The sequence below is a fragment of the Balaenoptera musculus genome, chromosome 13 (genome assembly GCF_009873245.2).
Source record: "Balaenoptera musculus isolate JJ_BM4_2016_0621 chromosome 13, mBalMus1.pri.v3, whole genome shotgun sequence".
NCBI lineage: Eukaryota > Metazoa > Chordata > Mammalia > Artiodactyla > Balaenopteridae > Balaenoptera > Balaenoptera musculus.
Genome location: NC_045797.1, coordinates 53,857,743 through 53,878,737, shown reverse-complemented (window position 1 = coordinate 53,878,737; position 20,995 = coordinate 53,857,743). Strand labels below are relative to the sequence as shown.

Sequence of the window (20,995 nt, the reverse complement as noted above, 5' to 3'; positions counted from 1 at the left end):
AGATGTAGAGAATGGACATATGGACACCAAGGGGGGAAAACTGCGGTGGGGTGGAGATGGTGGTGTGCTGAATTGGGCGATTGGGATTGACATGTATACACTGATGTGTATAAAATTGATGCCTAATAAGAACCTGCAGTATAAAAAAACAAACAAACAAAACAACTAATACTAAACTTTCATTGGGTTATTTGTATGGAAATATGTTAATATATATGTTTCAGACATTACATGAAATTTCTAAAAATCTTATATTTGTATTTGTATGGAAATATGTATGGAAATATGTTAATATAAATGTTTCAGACATTACATGAAATTTCTAAAAATCTTATATGTTCTGGTATAATGTTATAAGTAATAATCCTAGTTATTACTTTAAAATGTATATCTCAGAAATAAGTAATTTTCTTGTCAACTGCATTATTATGAACTTTCATCAAATCTTTAACTGTGGTCATTTTTAAGTCTTTTGTCATTTACAGACAGTTCTGGGTGTACTCTGATGCTTTTGCAAATATGTTCCTATAAAAGGGTTTCATCTTCAAGAAATTCATGGAAAAGACTCTGACAAGTACAGGTTTCTGGTAACTGACTGTACTGCTGAACTGAATGAATAAGCATTTTCAGAACTCTAATGAAAAACTGATGAACTCATAAAAGTGCTAACAAAAGATCAAGATGAAAAAAAAAATTTAATTACATGGGACTGAGTGAACTGATGAGGATGAGTATAATTTTTGTGACTTTCTGTGTGAATTAAAAAAAAAAAATCCCACAAGGACTCAGAGGCAAAGAATATACAAATCAATTTTCACTGCAAAGTAAAGGAGCTGTGACAGTGGAGGATTACTGGACTGAATGTCAATATTATGACATAGTATGAGTGTGTTTCAGGTTTGGTAATTGCAATCATTGTTGCTTTTGTTGTGGTCATCCATGTACAATGCTTCGTGTCAGTCTATTTATCTCTTGTAAAAATAAAATACAGTGTGTGTGTGTGAAAAAAAAAAAGAAACAAAGAAAGCAATAGCAAAGATCAATAGAACTAAAAGCTGGTTCTTTGAGAAGATAAACAAAATTCATAAAGCATTAGCCAGACTCATCAAGAAAAAGAGGGAGAAGACTCAAATCAATAAAATTAGAGATGAAACAGGAGAAGTTACAACAGACACTGCAGAAATACAAAGCATCCTAAGAGACTACTACAAGCAACTCTATGCCAATAAAATGGACAACCTGGAAAAAATGGACAAATTCTTACAAACGTATAACCTTCCAAGACTGAACCAGGAAGAAACAGAAAATATGAACAGACCAATCACAAGTAGTGAAATTGAAACTGTGATTAAAAATCTTCCAACATACAAAAGTCCAGGACCAGATGGCTTCAGAGGTGAATTCTATCACACATTTAGAGAAGAGTTAACACCCATCCTTCTCAAACTTCTCCAAAAAATTGCAGAGGAAGGAACACTCCCAAACTCATTCTACGAGGTCACCATCACCCTGATACCAAAACCAGACAAAGATAGTACAAAAAAAGAAAATAACAGACCAATATCACTGATGAATATAGATGCAAAAATTCTCAACAAAATACTAGCAAACAGAATCCAACAACACATTAAAAGGATCATACACCATGATCAAGTGGGATTGATCCCAGGGATGCAAGGATTCTTCAATATACGCAAATCAATCAATGTGATACACCATATTAATAAACTGAAGAAGAAAAACCATATGATCATCTCAATAGATGGAGAAAAAGCTTTTGACAAAATTCAACACTCATTTATGATAAAAACTCTCCAGAAAGTGGGCATAGAGGGAAACTGCCTCAACATAATAAAGGCCATATACAATAAACCCACAGCAAACATCATTCTCAATGGTGAAAAACTGAAAGCATTTCCTCTAAGATCAGGAACAAGACAAGGATGTCCACCCTCACCACTATTATTCAACATAGTTTTGGAAGTCCTAGCCATGGCAATCAGAGAAGAAAAAGAAATAAAAGGAATGCAAATTGGAAAAGAAGTAAAACTATCACTGTTTGCAGATGACATGATACTATACACAGAGAATCCTAAAGATGCCACCAGAAAACTACTAGAGCTAATCAATGAATTCGGTAAAGCTGCAGGATACAAAATGAATGCACAGAAATCTCTTGCATTCCTATACACTAATGATGAAAAATCTGAAAGAGAAATTAAGGAAACACTCCCATTTACCACTGCAACAAAAAGAATAAAATACCTAGGAATAAACCTACCTAGGGAGACAAAAGACCTGTATGCAGAAAACTATAAGACACTGATGAAAGAAATTAAAGATGATAACAACAGATGGAGAGATATACCATGTTCTTGGATTGGAAGAATCAACATTGTGAAAATAAGTATACTACCCAAAGCAATATACAGATTCAATGCAATCCCTATCAAATTACCAATGGCATTTTTTACGGAGCTAGAACAAATCACCTTAAAATTTGTATGGAGTCACAAAAGACCCCGAACAGCCAAAGCAGTCTTGAGGGAAACAAACGCAGCTGGAGGAATCAGACTCCCTGACTTCAGACTATACTACAAAGTTACAGTAATCAAGACAATATGGTAGTGGCACAAAAACAGAAATACAGCTTAATGGAACAGAATAGAAAGCCCAGAGATAAACCCACACACCTATGGTCAACTAATCTATGACAAAGGAGGCAAGGATATAAAATGGAGAAAAGACAGTGTCTTAAACAAGTGGTGCTGGGAAAACTGGACAGGTCCATGTAAAAGAATGAAATTGGAACACTCCCTAACACCATACACAAAAATAAACTCAAAATTGATAAGAGACCTAAATGTAAGACTGGGCACTATAAAACTCTTAGAGGAAAACATAGGAAGAACACTCTTTGACATAAATCACAGCAAGGTCTTTTTTGATCCACCTCCTAGAGTAATGGAAATAAAAACAAAAATAAACAAATGGGACCTAGTGAAACTTAAAAGCTTTCGCACAGCAAAGGAAACCATAAACAAGACGAAAAGACAACCTTCAGAAAGGGAGAAAATATTTGCAAACGAATCAATGGACAAAGGATTAATCTCCAAAATATATAAACAGCTCATGCAGCTCAATATTAAAAAAACAAACAACCCAATCCAAAAATGGGCAGAAGACCTAAATAGACATTTCTCCAAAGAAGACATATAGATGGCTAAGAGGTACATGAAAAGCTGCTCAACATCACTAATTGTTAGAGGAATGCAAATCAAAACTACAATGAGGTATCACCTAACACTGGTTAGAATGGGTATCGTCAGAAAATCTACAAACAACAAATGCTGGAGAGGGTGTGGAGAAAGGGAACCCTCTTGCACTGTTGGTGGGAATGTAAATTGATACAGCTACTATGGAGAACAGTATGGAGGTTCCTTAAAAAACTAAAAATAGAATTACCATATGACCCAGCAATCCCACTACTGAGCATATACCCAGAGAAAACCATAATTCAAAAAGACACATGCACCCCAATGTTCATTGCAGCACCATTTACAATAGCCGGGTCATGGACGCAACCTAAATGCCCATCGACAGACGAATGGATAAAGAAGATGTGGTACAGGGCTTCCCTGGTGGCGCAGTGGTTGAGAATCTGCCTGCCAAAGCAGGGGACATGGGTTCGAGCCCTGGTCTGGGAGAATCCCACATGCCGCGGAGCAACTAGGCCCGTGAGCCACAACTACGGAGCCTGTGCGTCTGAAGCTTGTGCTCCGCAACATGAGAGGCCGCGACAGTGAGAGGCCCATGCACCGCGATGAAGAGTGGCCCCCGCCTGCCGCAACTAGAGAAAGCCCTCGCACAGAAACGAAGACCCAACACAGCCAAAAATAAATAAATAAATAAATAAATAAAATTAAAAATGTAACCATCAAAAAAAAAAAAAGATGTGGTACATATATACAATAGAATATTACTCAGCCATAAAAAGGAACGAAATTGGGTCATTTGTAGAGATGTGGATGCACCTAGAGACTGTCATACAGAATGAAGCAAGTCAGAAAGAGAAAAACAAATATCGTATATTAACGCATATATGTGGAACCTAGAAAATGGTACAGATGAACTGGTTTGCAGAGCAGAAATTGAGACACAGATGTAGAGAACAAACGTATGGACACCAAGGGGGGAAAGGGGTGGGGGTGGGGGGTGGTGGTGGGATGAATTGGGAGATTGGGATTAACATGTATACACTGATGTGTATAAAACGGATGACTAATAAGAACCTGCTGTATAAAAAAATAAAATTAAAAAAAAAAAAGAAGTGGTAGCTACAATGCAGTCCCACTCTGTGAACTATTATTAAAAAAAAAAAAACACACACCTATTTTGAGAGTACAATTTTTCTTTTCTTTCTGGCTTTCCTGAGTTTTCCTTCTTTCCTGATGATGTTTTGAACCTGTCAGAACCAGTGATCCCACAAATCACAGATCAGTAGTGCCAGTGAAGGAGGTATCTGTCAACCTATCTTAGAAACTACTGTAGGAACTGCTCATCTATATTGCAGAGAGTCAATGAACAAATGTTTAAACATTTTCTTTTCCTTACTTGGTTTCCTTTTGTGTATCATTCAATTTATCATGATCAAAGATTTTAGGAATTATTTTTGTAGGCAGAGCAGAATAGGATGATGTGAAAGATAAAGAAATGTGGTGTCTGGTTTGATGCTAGTCTTTGAATATTACTAGCTGGTGCATGAGCATAATGGAATAAGTTCCTCTTGCCATGTGGCTAATGCAAAATGGAAAGTCAAGGTATCTGCCAGTAAGAACTTCAGAACTAAATGAATTCAATGAGGTTTAGGTCAGCAACATTTGATCACAAACATGTCTAGTTCCTAAATGCAGGTCCACTGTCACTGGCAGACTGGGAATTTCAGAATTACTTGAGGAACTTAAAACAAAACAAAAAAAGAGATCCCTAGGCCTCAGCCATTAGGGATTCTGATCCAGCAGATGTGGGGTGAGATCCAGGAATTTGCATTTCTAAAAAGTTCCCCAGGATTTCTGATACACAGCCTGACTGCAGGAGTTGGTACTAGAGTCCCAAACGTATAGATGACAATTTGTTGGTAAGGTAACAAGGTAGAGATATAAAATCATGAAATTTTAGCATTTGGAGGACTTTTAGAGAACACCAAGTTGAAACTCCCCCCTTTATTTCCAGTCAGAAAGAGTCCTGACTAGTTCACAGACACACCAGTGATGGCTAGATCTCTTGCTTTCTGGCATTTCTATGATATTACACAGGCTGCCCTCTCTTACTCTTTAGTTAACTTATAAGTCTTTAAGTAAATATATTTTAGTTTGTCTACAGGCACTAATTATTTTTCTACTTTGTTGTTCCCATTAGAGTGGACAAAGTTGGAACTGACTGGATGTTTACTTAAGTGTGCATTCTTGCCTACAGGTCTCTTCACAGCTTCCTCAGATCCCAGAGATCGTAAAGGACAGAGACCACGGTTTTTAGATCATATCATGTCTCACAGAAGGAATGGTTGATATATGACATGTGAAAGCAGGACCACTACCAGGTGAAAGAATTACTAATAAAGCTCCTTTTCTTGGAGTCACTGAATCAGGTTAAAGCTTCCAGGTGACAGGATTCCATGAAAGAGAACTGAAAAGTTGCTTCAGGGACAAATGGAGGGAAAAAATAGTCAAACTCCTGCACAGGGTGTGAGCTAATCTCACAGCTGTCACTCTGATGTTAATTCCTGCCTACTATTTATAAACTAAGACTTAAGATAAAAGTACAAGATGACAAAATGTTCTAAACACAATTCAAAGTAAAAAGATCTAAATGCTAAAATGTGTCCAATAGGTAAAATTTTAAAGTTTATCTTTCTAAAGTAGGACCCGTGTGCAAATACACACACACAGAAGATAAAAATGAAATAAAAGACATAAAAAATTTGAGTGAGTACAGAAAGATAGTGCTAAACTAAGATGTTATAAAAAGAAAAATTTGAATGGCTGAAGTGTAAAGAGTAAAGTAAAAGTCTAGGACTAACAGATGAAAAGTTGAAAGCAAACAACAACAAAACTCCCCCCAAACTCCCCATAACACATAAGTATGAGCTACGAAAAGAGCAAAAATTAAATTAAAAACCAGAAGAATTGAGAATATTAAAAATATCATTTTTATAAACAGATGAAGCTGCTCAAGTGTCTATCAACAGATGAATGGATAAACAAAATGTGGTATACATATAATGGAATATTATTCAGCCACTAAAAGGAACAAAGTTCCCAGATATGCTACAATATGAATGAACCTTGAAAACATTATGCTAAGTGAAATAAGCCAAACACAAAAGGATAAATATTATATAATTCCACTTATATGAATTATCTAGAATAGGGAAATTCATAGAGACAGAAAGTAGATTAAAGGTTTCCAGGGGCTCAGGAAAGCAGCAGTGGAGATTTCTTGCTTAATGAGTGTATTTTTTTCAGGTGAGGACAGGGTTTTGCAAATAGTGGTAACAGCTGTACAACACTGTGATGTAATTAATGCCACTGAATTATACACTTAAAAATGGCTAAAGTGGAAAATTTTGTTACATATATTTTACTACAATAAAAAATAAGCCAAAACAGACTAAAAATATTAGTATGTAACAAAACACTTAAAACCAGAAATTAAGATATTAACATAACAAAATACGTTAAATATTGCAAGAATATCACCCCTAAACACAACTTAAGGAACCTAAGGAACATAGCAAGTATGAGGTAGGGGAGGGGTGTCAAAGAGCAGCATAAATAGCTTAATCTCAAATAATTAGGATGCACATATAATTTACTATCCTAACCAAGACACTTCTGAGAGGAAAGGGGACACTATTAATAATAACATAGGGAAAATATGTGTAGACTGAGACTGTCGGAGGCAACCCAGGATATGTAGTCATTCTACATACAAGGGCAACAGGTCCTCAAGGTTGAGGCCATGCCCACGGCTTGGGGTCTGGCCAGAGTACAATGGTCTGAAAGCATCTTCCTGAAGGACACAAGTGGTATAAAATGCAAATCGTTTTTTCATTTTTTTTTTTTTTTTACAGAGAAGTAACACAATTACATGGTCTTTACTGAAGTTTCCTAATTTGGGATTCATAAAACAATCAGCATATTATTAGATTTTTATTAAGAGCTATTACGTTAGTCTAGGAATTTTAGAAAGCCAAATTATACTTTGAATTGCACTGGTAGGCACAATAAGGAGTTCTTAAGGTGAATCATTTTTTATAAATTTACATTTTTATATATTACATTAGAGCTCTATAAATATATATGTATATATTCTTTTATACTTATATATGACTACAGACAATTAAGCCTGAATATTTAAAAAATCAAACCAGAATTACTGAGAAAATGAGTAACTGATATCCAACCCATTCTTTATTTTTAAACTAAAATTAATCTTAAAGGCCTACACATAGGTTAACTTAAACAGTCCATACCTTACATGAGAAGTTCCGACTCGGGATGTTTCTTGCTAACTCTGATATCCTGGGTTTATTCTGCAGACACTTGGTTAGGTGATATTTTTTCAATTTTATTCTATTGTAATAATGATCAGCGAAGTTACAGTGATTCACGTGCTGTTTCTGCATGCATTTCCAAAGGTGAGGAATACTATACTTCAAAGCCTGGAGAAATAATTTGCTCTTCTGCTGCATGATATCAAAGTCCCTGGTTTATGCTCCCTTTGGGGCTGCCAGCACATGAATGATTTTCATAGGAATTATATAGTAGTGGGTTCTCAGAGCATCTAAGATCTGCAGTTCTTATCCCTCCCCTTTGGGGCCGTGTACCCCTCTGGTTACAAATAACCGCAGACAGCTGATAACTCAAAGTATCTGAAAACTTGTAAAAGTTAAAGTTTAATTCAAATCACACTTCTTGGCAGATGTGACATAAATATCTCATTTGTAAAGTCAATCCTGTCAGGCTCAAACTATGCAGCACTGATTCTGGTACACACATGGGCAAACTAAAACAAACAGAAAACAAAAAAACAAAATAAAAATTTGCAAATAAATACACAGACTTAATGGAGGCATCTCAAGAACTCTGAGGGCTTTTAAAGGCAAAACGGCTTTGATTTCACATAATTCAGAACTTATCTTTGGTTTGTACGTGGAGGATAAACTGGAAAAGTCCAATTACTTAATAAAGGTAGAGGAGAAGGGATTAGTATTTATTGAGTGTTTGCTTCGTGCCACATGCTTTTAAATACTTCATCTAATTTAAACTTCTTAGGGACCTGATAGAGTAGCTATTATGATGTTGACGTTACAGGTGAGCAAACTGTGGCTCAGGAAGGTTTAAGCAACTACCCCAGGTCACCTGAACAGTAAGTAGTAGAGCAGTAAGTCTGTCTGGACATAACAACAACTGGACTTTAATGTCAAAAAGGTGTTTAGCTCTTTAGTTGAAAAAAACAAAAAGCACTTCAGGAGGCACACATGAAATGTGACGCCATCTGTTTTCTGTTGGGAAGCTGGTGCTTATTAACCTATCAAGGTAAGTAAGGCTAGTAAGTAGTTAAGTCAGAGAAACCTGGGTTCAGGTCTTCATTCCTGCACTTACCACCTGTGCTTAGTTTCATCATCTGCAAAACAGAGATAATGACCCCACTTACTCTATGAAGTAGCTGTTCTAAGAGTGAGACAATTTATGTTAAAATCTTAATGAAGTGCCTGGCACGTAGTAACCACTCAATAGACGGTGGCTACTATTTTTAGGGTAGGAAAAAGCTAGGTACGTTGCACACTGTTAAATGTCATCATGGAAGTCTTCCACAAATTGCTCCTCGGTATCAAAGGTATTATACAATACTGCGTCAGCTTTACCACAGCTCGGATCCGCTACGACGCCCCTGCCCCTCTTAACCTGTTTCTATGTCGCAGCAAAATAACGGGGGAGTGGGGATAGGGGATATGCAGATGACACCAGCAAAAACAAACAAAGTAAAATAAGAGAAAATAAAGACCCTAAATCACTACATCCGTGCCCGCAGCCTCCATCCATCCATCTTTCACCCACAGGGAGAAGACAGTAGGCAAGGCTAGGGATAGGGGTAGGGTAGACGAATGGGTGTTCCTCGGAGAACCTATTCGTTTTCCCTGTGCATCCGCGCGTGAGAGGGAGCGGTACCATGTGCCACGCAGTGAAGGGACATCGGTCAAAAAGCTAGGACCAAGGGACTGAGGGATGGTTGGGTGGGGGTGAGGACGAGGTGAAGGGAAGAGACTCCCAGCCTACGCCCCCCATACGTACGCAAATTGAAAGTCAGTCTGGCTCTAGACACCGAAACGAGTGAAGGCAGGCCGGAGAACCCGAAGCTCTCAGGAAGGAGCGCAGCTACCACCTCAGGCGCAGTCAGCCGAAGTCTGCGTTCTGCAGCTAGCAGAACGACAGCCTACCCAGAGCCGCCCGGAGCTGGTTTGCAGCACGCCGTCTACGTAACCCCCGTCTGGCACGAGCACTAAGTGGATTCCGCCATCTTTATTGTGGTCAGGAATGGTTTTTTTATTCCTCCTGGGTTCATTAACGCTCAAAGATATAAGCCTTTTGGTTCTTTGCTAGTCTTCAGAGCTCGAGATGAAACAGGAGAGAAGGGAACCAAAGGGGGCGGTGTCGCACTAGGTCTGCCACAGTTCCGTCACCCTCTGGTCTGCCCTCACTCAAGATGGCCACCAGCAAAATGGTGCAGTGGCGAGAGCCGCGCTGCCCTGGTTGCTAAGGAGACGCGACTACCGGAAATGCGGAATTCGGGGAGAGCGCGCGCTAGGGTAGTGGGAGTGAGGCCTGGCGTCACAGATCCTGACAGGGAAGAAGTAGGCAGGTCCTGGCAGGGGAGAACTGTGGCGGCGGTATCTCGGGTATAGCCAGCTCCAGCCGGATGGAGTCTCGAGTCGCGGACGCCGGGGCCGGCCAGGCTGAGCGCTCAGCGGGCGAGGGCCGGACAAGCAGCGGCGCCGCTCAGGGACCCGCAGTCTCGGCGCCCTTGGGTGCTGCCCGGTGGAAGCTCCTGCGGCAGGTAAGGTAGAGCCCTCTCGACTCACCTTTGCCTTTGGCCACTCCCCTCGCAAGCGACAGGCAGCTACTCTCCCCTTGGCAGCTCGGGGAGTTCCCTCACAGTTTTGCCGGGAGCATCCTGAGAAGCGCCCCCTTGGTTCACCTAAGGGTCGCGCCAAAAGGAGGTATCAGGTGGCATTGGGCAGGGAGGGGGCAGCCGAGGCTGAGTCCTGGGAAACTCAGATCGAAGGAGAAGATCCCTTTCTAGACATTAGTCTGCATCTGAGGGACTTTTCTCCTTGCTCGCCAGTAGGGTCGGTGGGACCGCCGCTCCCCAGTCCATACTGTTCTTCCTTCCTGCTTCTGTTTTACTTTCTTCCCCTTGCTTCTTTTTTTTTTTTTTAACTTTTTTTTAACATCTTTATTGGAGTATAATTGCTTTACAATGGTGTGTTAAACATTTATTTTTTATTATTATCTCATATACTTAAGTCTAGTTATTAGTAATAGTATTACAATAATGTTATAATAATAGCATCACTAAGACAGTCAATTTGGTATCTTTGTACTAGTTGTAAAAATTAATTATTCTTAATCCTCAAACTATTATGTTTCTTAAATAAGGAAATTATTCTTCTCAGATAGTCAACTTGAAGAATTTATAATATGTCTTACATCTCAGCTATGATATTTTAAGGATTCCATAGTATTTGTAGATATACTGAACTACTAGCTAAATCCCTCTATCAGAAATCTTTGGTTTCAAGTAATAGGAATCACAGCTTAAACTGATTTCAGTATATTTAAGTTTTAAAGGGGTAGGAGGAGGCATGAAATACATTGATTTATAATACAACTACTTCCCCTTGCTTCTTAACTCCTAGCCTGGTTCTAGCTCCAAATCTGGCCCCTCTCTTGGGGATCAGCGTGGTTTACTGTGTTGGGACAGTGACGTTGCACGTGTTGCGTCGGCTTCTTCCGTGGAGCGGAGAGCGAAGGGAGTTGCAAGAGCTGCCCCCGCGGCCTCCCGCTTTGCTTTCACGCGAAAGTTACATGTTTATCTTATGGTTTGAAGCGATCAGAGAGATTCTCGGTGTCTAAGTATGTTGATTTGTTAACTGGCGGTTATCTTTTAGCACTTCAAAGTTGCTGCAGTTGCTGGTAACTTCAGTCGTGTGCAGGTTTGAAGATTTTCTGATTTGACGACACTGACGCTCTTTCCAAACTGCTTGAAGTGAAATCTGTTTATTGTTTACACCCCAGTGTTATGCTTCTGCCTGGGGTTTCCTGCCGAACACTTTATTCAACAGGACATTTTCCATTTCTGACTTATATTTCGAGAAGAGTTTCCCAGCTATTGCCAGGTTACTTGAGATTGTGCTTTTAGTATTGTGGGGGTTACTTTGTTTGCAATTGTCTTGAGTCACCTTTTCATACAGTGGCCTTCCAGTGCTGTCATGACACAACTCAAAGATCATTTGTTTGCTGATGCATTGAAAGCCTTTGCAGAGCATTAATGATCTGGTTTTGCAATTAATGTTACAAATGGTATTATAGGATAATAAAATGCAAGTCCTCATAGATCATTATCTATAGGAAATTTCTATAGTGAACTAAACATCAGCTAAATTTAAAGTATCAGAATAGTAAATTAGGGCCTTAAAATGATCAATCAAATCTTATCGTGACGACTTCAGTGATTCCTAGTAAAAATTCTAGTTGACCGTCACTTATATTCATTCTGAATTGCTGTCTACATTAGAATAAGGATAAGTTTCAGCTATGGCTGCCATTTGAACTCCTCACATGCTTTGAAGTTTAATGTTTTGGTATACATGTGCCCTCTGCTTAGAGTCTTTCTACTTCTCTACTTGATGAATGACTGTTCATCCTTCAGACCTCTCTTTCAATCTCCTTTTACGTGAAGGCTCTGCTGACTCCTCTGGCTGAGTTAGACCTTTAGCTCACTATATGGGTAAACCTTATATCACATTATTTTATAATCATTTGATCAGAGTCCAGCTTTCTCACTAGAATAGGAGTTCTTCCTGGGAAAAGGTAATATTTTATTAATCTCCATCTTCTGCACAGTCTCTGGCTAGTTGATTTTTAGTAGATACTGATACATGTTGTGGAAAGCCTGAGTAAGGACAGTCTTTAAGTGGCCCACAGCATCTCATCCTCAGTGTATTGTATCAGTAAGTAACAAATAACTACACCGTCACAACTGCATTCAACAGTGAGCACAACTGCATTCAACAGTGAGCATTTATTCTGTTTGTGGGCCACCTGGGAGTTGACTGACATAGGCTGTGATCAGCTGAGTGGCTCTATGCTGCATGCTTGGTCCACATGCCTCTAAATCTGGGCTGACATATTCTCATGGTGACGACAGAGGTATAAGAGAGCAAACGCAACCACTGAAACACATTTTAAGCACCTACTAATATCCTGTTGGCCAAAGTAAGATACTTAGCTAAGCTTAAAGTTAGGGGGCAGAGAAGTATGTTTTTTTCTTTGAGGGAGCAGCGGAGAAAGTGAATATTTTTCTATAATAATCGAATCTTCCATGTATTTTAAACATTTGCAGGCTCTTAGTAAATATGTTTTAAATGAATGGACCATTTGCATCTTGTTAGCATCCAACTGGAAAACTGAGGAATCTAAACAATGCTAGAGATATGCAATTCTTTTTCTCTCTCTTATGTGACATCTTCATGACATCTGCTATGTCTCCTTGTTTTCTCCCTCACAATTCTGTCTTTCCAGTAGGGCTCCAGTGCTATCTCATGGCCCTTCACCTTGACTGTTCAATATTTTCTATGTTTTATAATTAACATTTTTGAGAGAAAACCTGGTTGACCTAGTTCATCATTTGATACTAGGTCACATTGCTCCTGGGTGGCCTCAGCCTGCAGTGGCTTGAAGCAGGATTTTGGTTCATGGCCAGAGATTGAGGTTGGGCCGTGGCAGTGAGAGTGCTGAATCTTAGCCACTAGACCACAAGGGAACAGTGGCCAGTGACAAGGTCCTGGCCCATCAGCTGTTGTAGAAGTGAATTTCCACATAGAGATGGAAAGTAGTGAAACAAGTGTTTATTAGGAGGAAAAGAGTACCTGTGGATAGACACATGGGCGAGCTCAGAGAGAGAGTTGTGTCCTCGTGGTAGTTTGAATCACTTTTATGGGGCATTTCTTCTGGGTTTTCTTTGGCCAATCATCTTGCTTTGCCTGGTTCTGAGTCCATATCGGTATATCTCAGGGTCCTCCCATGTGTGTGTGCGTGCATCTCTTAGCCAAGATGGATTCCAGCGAAGAGGCGTATGGGTAGAATGGCATCACTTACTATGGGGTAGCACCCCCTCCCTTTTTGACCTTCAGGGGGCCTTTCTGTGTGTGTGTAGTGGAGAAGGTCTCCTTGACTTCAAGAATGAGGAATATGTGGTCTTTTATCTCTTATCTGGGCAGGGCTTAGCTCTTCTCCCTCCTGCCATTTTGGAGTATCTGTCCACAGGGGATGAACTCCGACTGCTCACCCTGGGGCCCATCTATCTCCTGCCTCAACATGGAAAATTGCTGACTTTTGAGTCTAGTGCCCACTTTAATCACATGAGTTCGGAAAGTCTATGGATCAATATCAGTAGAGGCTGGGGATATTCTGTAATATTTTTCTCTTTGTTGTGTCTCATTACCTGATGGCAAAGATAGCTGTTGGCAACTTCATCATCCACCCAGCTACTGATCCAGAAGAAATAACCCTTTTCCCCAACACCCAAATCATCTCCTCCAAAGAACTCTAAGAGGCGAAGTTTGCACCAACTGCTGTGTCTAGGAGACTAGTGCACTTTGGCCTGGGTCATGAGCCCACCCTGTGGCAGGGAAAATAACAACCCTACCGTTACTGCATAGAGAGAGGGAGGGGCATTTCCCAAGGGGAAGGGATGTAGAGCAGATGAAAAAGTAGCAAATGACCATTACATGCTTACACACGTCTCACAACCACCTGCAGAATGAATAATGGGGCCTAGAGGTCTGAATACTTGGCTGAAGAATCCGATTAATGGAATATTTCACAGTACAATTTATTTTTATTTTTTTAATTTAAAAATAATTTATTTTTTAAATTTTTTGTTTGTGCCTCGCGACGTGTGGGATCTTAGTTCCCCAACCAAGGATCGAACCTGTGCCCCCTGCGTTGGAAGCGCAGAGTCTTAACCACTGGACTGCCAGGGAAGTCCCTCACAGTACAATTTAAATTAAAGCAGGATGATATATGTTTGAGACTGTCAATGCAGAAAGAGACAGCATGATTTCTGGACTAGAATTTCATACAATTGATTTTAGTCCCAGATCTACCCTTAACTATTTGTATGATGGTGAGCACCCTCTTTGGACCTCAATTTTCTCATTTGTAAATGAGAGAGTGGGACTAGATTTCTTTAAGACCTTCTTCCTAATAATTATTATTTCATTAGTTTTTGTAATATTTAATTCATGACAATACCAACAGGTGGTATAAAAAAGCTTGTGAAGAAGGACAGTTAACTTGGCAAGCAACTCAACAGGGAAGGGCAGGAATAGTGCACTGGCATTATTCAGTTCACGTGGCCCAGTCTGAATATTTAATAGAGGGAATGGAGAGTGTCTGTTAATCCAGAGAGTCAGTTACTAGAGATGTACTGTATTTTGTGCTCTTTTTAGGCCTTCTGATTCTATTGTAGAAAATGACAAACAGACACCAAGAGATCATGTCTTAAATATGGTTGTGTGATGTGCTTGTAGATCTTGCACTGAGGATTGTGGTTTAGATCCCTACATAAGTGAAGAATTAAGGGATGGACTCTTCATTGGTTTTTATTGGTATCACTCGGATCACTTTCTGCAGCAGGGGCTGAGCAAGGTCATTCGTGCTCTTTCACTCCTTTTTTTTTTGCATAGAGAATTAGTTGTTGCCAACATTTTATACATCATTGCATTTATAAGGGTTTTTTCACACTGTAGAAGTTAAACTGACATTTCAATTGATTATAGACCTTTATATTGCTATAGTCACAGATGGCATAGATTTTTGTGTACTCTGCAGACATACTTTAACCTTAAGCGTCTACATGTAATGCTCATCCCTGACCCCCGCTGTTCAAACCTTGTTGACATATATGTCAGTGATTGGAGGAGATTTTCTTTTTTATGTCTCTGATTTATTAAGATTAATAATTGGTTTCATTGGATTCCTTAAAAATATTTAGGATTGTGTTTTAGGTTAAAAAGGTGAATGTGAATGTTTTCTTGAATTAGAAGTATGTAGCTTATCAGTCTAAAAATATTCCACCAATAATTATTTTGAATGAAATGAACTTTTAACTGTGCAGTAAAGAAACTAAAATGTTTAGAAGGCTCTAGTTGGGAAAGCATTTCTCTTTTTTTTTTGAATTTTATATTTTGTGTATTGGGTTGGTCAAAATGTTCGTTCAAGTTTTGCCATAAGATGTTACAAAAAAACCCAAAGAAACTCTTTGGCCAACCCAATATTTTCCACAATTTAAAAAATTTTAAAAGCAAAAACTTTCTAGAGCAGTGAGTTTTGAGTGGGGTTTGAAAATTTACATATTTTAACAATTGCGGCAGATAAACATCTTTTCATGCTTATTTGCCATCTGTATATCACTTCAATGAAATGTCTCCATGTCTTTTGTCCATTTTCTTTTTTTTTTTAAAGGTGAACATATATTTATATTTGTAAATGTAAAAGAGAGAAAAACTAACATAGTATTGACATTTTAAACATTTTATCAAGAAGGCACTTTTTTTTTATACAGCAGGCTCTTATTAGTCATCAATTTTATACACATCAGTGTATACATGTCAATCCCAATCACCCAATTCATCCCACCACCACCACCCGCCCCCCCGCCGCTTTTCCCCCTTGGTGTCCATACGTTTGTTCTCTACATCTGTGTCTCAATTTCTGCTCTGCGAACCGGCTCATCTCTACCATTTTTCTAGGTTCCACATATATGCGTTAATGTACGATATTTGTTTTTCTCTTTCTGACTTACTTCACTCTGTATGACAGTCTCTAGATCCATCCACGTCTCAACAAGTGACCCAGTTCCGTTCCTTCTTATGGCTGAGTAATATTCCATTGTACATATGTACCACATCTTCTTTATCCATTCGCCCATCTGTCGATGGGCATTTAGGTTGCTTCCATGACCCGGCTATTGTAAATACTGCTGCAGTGAACATTGGGGTGCATGCGTCTTTTTGAATTATGGTTTTCTCTGGGTATATGCCCTGTAGTGGGATTGCTGGGTCATATGGTAATTCTATTTTTAGTTTTTTAAGGAACCTCCATACTGTTCTCCACAGTGGCTGTATCAATTTACATTTGCACCAACAGTGCAAGAGGGTTCCCTTTTCTCCACACCCTCTCCAGCATTTGTTGTTTGTAGATTTTCTGATGATACCCATTCTAACTGGTGTGAGGTGATACCTCATTGTAGTTATGATTTGCATTTCTCTAATAATTAGTGATGTTGAGCAGCTTTTCATGTGCTTCTTGGCCATCTGTATGTCTTCTTTGGAGAAATGTCTATTTAGGTCCTCTGCCCATTTTTGGATTGGGTTGTTTGTTTTTTTAATATTGAGCTGCATGAGCTGTTTATATATTTTGGAGATTAATCCTTTGTCCGTTGATTCGTTTGCAAATATTTTCTCCCATTCTGAGGGTTGCTTTTCGTCTTGTTTATGGTTTCCTTTGCTGTGCAAAAGCTTTGAAGTTTCATTAGGTCCCATTTGTTTATTTTTGTTTTTATTTCCATTACTCTAGGACGTGGATCAAAAAAGATCTTGCTGTGATTTATGTCAAAGAGTGTTCTTCCTATGTTTTCCTCTAAGAGTTTTATAGTGTCTGGTCTTACATTTAGATCTCTAATTCTTTTTGAGTTTATTTTTGTATGTGGTGTTAGAGAGTGTTCCAATTTCATTCTTTTACCTGTACCTGTGCAGTTTCCCCAGCACCACTTATTGAAGAGACTGTCTTTTCTCCATTGTATATCCTTGCCTCCTTTGTCATAGATTAGTTGACCATAGGTGCGTGGGTTTATCTCTGGGCTTTCAGTCTTGTTCCATTCAGCTATGTTTCTGTTTTTGTGCCAGTACCATATTGTCTTGATTACTGTAGCTTTGTAGTATAGTTTGAAGTCAGGGAGTCTGATTCCTCCAGCTCCGTTTTTTTTTTTTTTTTTTAAACTCTAGGTAATTTTTTTTTTATAGACTTTTACTTTTTTTTTTAAGTATTTGTTTTTATTTATTTATTTATGGCTGTGTTGGGTCTTCGTTTCTGTGCGAGGGCTTTCTCTAGTTGTGGCAAGCGGGGACCACTCTTCATCGCGGTGTGTGGGCCTCTCACTATCACGGCCTCTCTTATTGCGGAGCACCGGCTCCAGACGTGCAGGCTCAGTAGTTGTGGCTCACGGGCCCAGCTGCTCCGCGGCACGTGGGATCTTCCCAGACCAGGGCTCGAACCCGTGTCCCCTGCATTGGCAGGCAGACTCTCAACCACTGCGCCACCAGGGAAGCCCTCCAGCTCCGTTTTTTCCCCTCAATACTGCTTTGGCTATTCGGGGTCTTTTTGTCTCCATACAAATTTTAAGATTTTTTGTTCTAGTTCCGTAAAAAATGCTGTTGGTAATTTGATAGGGATTGCATTGAATCTGTAGATTGCTTTGGATAGTATAGTCATTTTCACAATATTGATTCTTCCAACCAAGACCATGGTATATCTCTCCATCTGTTGGTATCATGTTTAATTTCTTTCATCAGTGTATTATAGTTTTCTGCATACAGATCTTTTGTCTCCCTAGGTAGATTTATTCCTAGGTATTTTATTCTTTTTGTTGCAATGGTAAATGGGAGTGTTTCCATAATTTCTCTTTCAGATTTTTCATCATTAGTGTATAGGAATGCAAGAGATTTCTGTGCATTCATTTTGTATCCTGCAGCTTTACCGAATTCATTGATTAGCTCTAGTAGTTTTCTGGTGGCATCTTTAGGATTCTCTATGTATAGTATCATGTCATCTGCAAACAGTGACAGTTTTACTTCTTTTCCAATTTGCATTCCTTTTATTTCTTTTTCTTCTCTGATTGCCGTGGCTTGGACTTCCAAAACTATGTTGAATAATAGTGGTGAGAGTGGACATCCTTGTCTTGTTCCTGATCTTGGAGGAAATGCTTTCAGTTTTTCTCCATTGAGAATGATGTTTGCTGTGGGTTTGTCATATATGGCCTTTGTTATGTTGAGGCAGTTTCCCTCTATGCCCACTTTCTGGAGAGTTTTTATCATAAATGGGTGTTGAATTTTGTCAAAAGCTTTTTCTGCATCTATTGAGATGATCATATGGTTTTTCTTCTTCAGTTTGTTAATATGGTGTATCACATTGATTGATTTGCGTATATTGAAGAATCCTTGCATCCCTGGGTTAAATCCCACTTTATCATGGTGTATGATCCTTTTAATATGTTGTTGGATTCTGTTTGCTAGTATTTTGTTGAGGATTTTTGCATCTATATTCATCAGTGATATTGGTCTGTAATTTTCTTTTTTTGTAGTATCTTTGTCTGGTTTTGGTATCAGGGTGATGGTGACCTCATAGAATGAGTTTGGGAGTGTTCCTTCCTCCGTAATTTTTTGGAGGAGTTTGAGAAGGATGAGTGTTAGCTCTTCTCTAAATGTTTGATAGAATTCACCTGTGAAGCCCTCTGTTCCTGGACTTTTGTTTGTTAGAAGATTTTTAATCACAGTTTCAATTTCATTACTTGTGATTGATCTGTTCATATTTTCTATTTCTTCCTGGTTCAGTCTTGGAAGGTTATACGTTTGTAAGAATATGTCCATTTTTTCCAGGTTGTCCATTTTATTGGCATAGAGTTGCTTGTAATAGTCTCTTAGGATGCTTTGTAGTTCTGCGGTGTCTGTTGTAACTTCTCCTTTTTCATTTCTAATTTTATTGATTTGAGTCCTCTCCCTCTTTTTGTTGATGAGTCTGGCTAATGCTTTATCCATTTTGTTTATCTTCTCAAAGAGCCAGCTTTTAGTTTTATTGATCTTTGCTATTGCTTTCTTTGTTTCTATTTCATTTATTACCGCTCTGATCTTTATGATTTCTTTCCTTCTGCTAACTTTGGGTTTTGTTTGTTCTTCTTTCTCTAGTTCCTTTAGGTGTAAGGTTAGATTGTTTATTTGAGATGTTTGTTATTTCTTGAGGTAGGATTGTATTACTGTAAACTTCCCTCTTAGAACTGCTTTTGCTGCATCCCATAGGTTTTGGATTGTCGTGTTTTCATTGTCATTTGCCTCTAGGTATTTTCTGATTTCCTCTTTGATTAATTCAGTGATCTCTTGGTTATTTAGTAACGTATCATTTAGCCGTGCGCCCTTGAGAAGAAAGTGTAATCTGCTGTTTTTGGATGGAATGTCCTATAAATATCAATTAAATCTATCTGGTCTATTGTGTCATTTAAAGCTTCTGTTTCCTTATTTATTTTCATTTTGGATGATCTGACCATTGGTGTAAGTGAGGGGTTAAAGTCCCCCACTATTATTGTGTTACTGTCGATTTCTTTTAGAGCTGTTAGCAGTTGCCTTATGTATTGAGGTGCTCCTATGCTGGGTGCATATATAATTGTTATATCTTCTTTTTGGATTGATCCCTTGATCATTATGTAGTGTCCTTCCTTGTATCTTGTAACATTCTTTATTTTAAAGTCTATTTTATCTGATATGAGTATTGCTACTCCAGCTTTCTTTTGATTTCCATTTGCATGGAATATCTTTTTCCATCCCCTCACTTTCAGTCTGTATGTGTCCCTAGGTCTGAAGTGGGTCTCTTATAGACAGCATATATGTGGGTCTTGTTTTTGTATCCATTCAGCAAGCCTGTGTCTTTTGGTTGGGGCATTTAATCCATTCACGTTTAAGGTAATTATCGATATGTATGTTCCTATGACCATTTTCTTAATTGTTTTGGGTTTGTTTTTGTAGGTCCTTTTCTTCTCTTGTGCTTCCCACTTAGAGAAGTTCCTTTAGCATTTGTTGTAGAGCTGGTTTGGTGGTGCTGAATTCTCTTAGCTTTTGCTTGTCTGTAAAGCTTTTGATTTCTCCATTGAATCCGAATGAGATCCTTGCCAGGTAGAGTAATCTTGGTTGTAGGTTCTTCCCTTTCATCACTTTAAGTATATCATGCCACTCCCTTCTGGCTTGTAGAGTTTCTGCTGAGAAATCAGCTGTTAACCTTATGGGAATTCCCTTGTATGTTATTTGTTGTTTTTCCCTTGCTGCTTTCAATAATTTTTCTTTGTCTTTAATTTTGCCAATTTGATTACTGTGTGTCTTGGCATGTTTCTCCTTGGTTTTATCCTGTATGGGAGTCTCTGTGCTTCCTGGACTTGGGTGTTATTTCCTTTCCCACGTTAGGGAAGTTTTCGACTATAATCTCTTCAAATATTTTCTCTGGCCCTTTCTCTCTCTCTTCTTCTGGGACCTCTATAATGCGAATGCTGTTGCGTTTAATGTTGCCCCAGAGGTCTCTTAGGCTGTCTTCATGTCTTTTCATTCTTTTCTTTATTCTGTTCCGCAGCAGTGAATTCCACCATTCTGTCTTGCAGGTCACTTACCCGTTCTTCTGCCTCAGTTATTCTGCTATTGATTCCTTCTAGTGTAGTTTTTGTTTCAGTTATTGTATTGTTCATCTCTGTTTGTTTGTTCTTTAATTCTTCTAGGTGTTTGTTAAACATTTCTTTCATGTTTTCGATCTTTGCCTTCATTCTTTTTCCGAGGTCCTGGATCATCTTCACTATCATTATTCTGAATTCTTTTTCTGGAAGGTTGCCTATCTCC

The 20,995-nt window shown here is 38.8% G+C and overlaps 2 protein-coding genes across 12 annotated transcripts in view; one reads left to right on the top strand and one right to left on the bottom strand.

Moving 5' to 3' along the window:
• Window positions 1-9,542, bottom strand: part of PREPL (prolyl endopeptidase like) — a 61,861-nt gene extending 52,319 nt beyond the window's left edge. Inside the window, exons 1-2 of one of the 7 annotated variants that reach the window (XM_036872682.1) lie at window positions 9,357-9,542; window positions 7,535-8,067 (exon numbers count right to left, since the gene is read on the bottom strand). In XM_036872682.1, the coding sequence (XP_036728577.1) occupies window positions 7,535-7,753 (219 nt within the window). In that variant the 5' untranslated portion in view covers window positions 7,754-8,067; window positions 9,357-9,542. The remainder of the gene's footprint in view (window positions 1-7,534; window positions 8,068-9,356) is intronic. The other 6 variants (XM_036872688.1, XM_036872683.1, XM_036872686.1 and 3 more) reach the window with 6 other exon arrangements.
• Window positions 9,543-9,872: 330 nt separating this feature from the next.
• CAMKMT (calmodulin-lysine N-methyltransferase) overlaps window positions 9,873-20,995 on the top strand; it is a 404,258-nt gene continuing 393,135 nt past the window's right edge. For all 5 annotated transcript variants that reach the window (XM_036873913.1, XM_036873911.1, XM_036873909.1 and 2 more), the window contains exon 1: window positions 9,873-10,119. In XM_036873913.1, coding sequence (XP_036729808.1) covers window positions 9,982-10,119 — 138 coding nt within the window. In that variant the 5' untranslated portion in view covers window positions 9,873-9,981. The remainder of the gene's footprint in view (window positions 10,120-20,995) is intronic.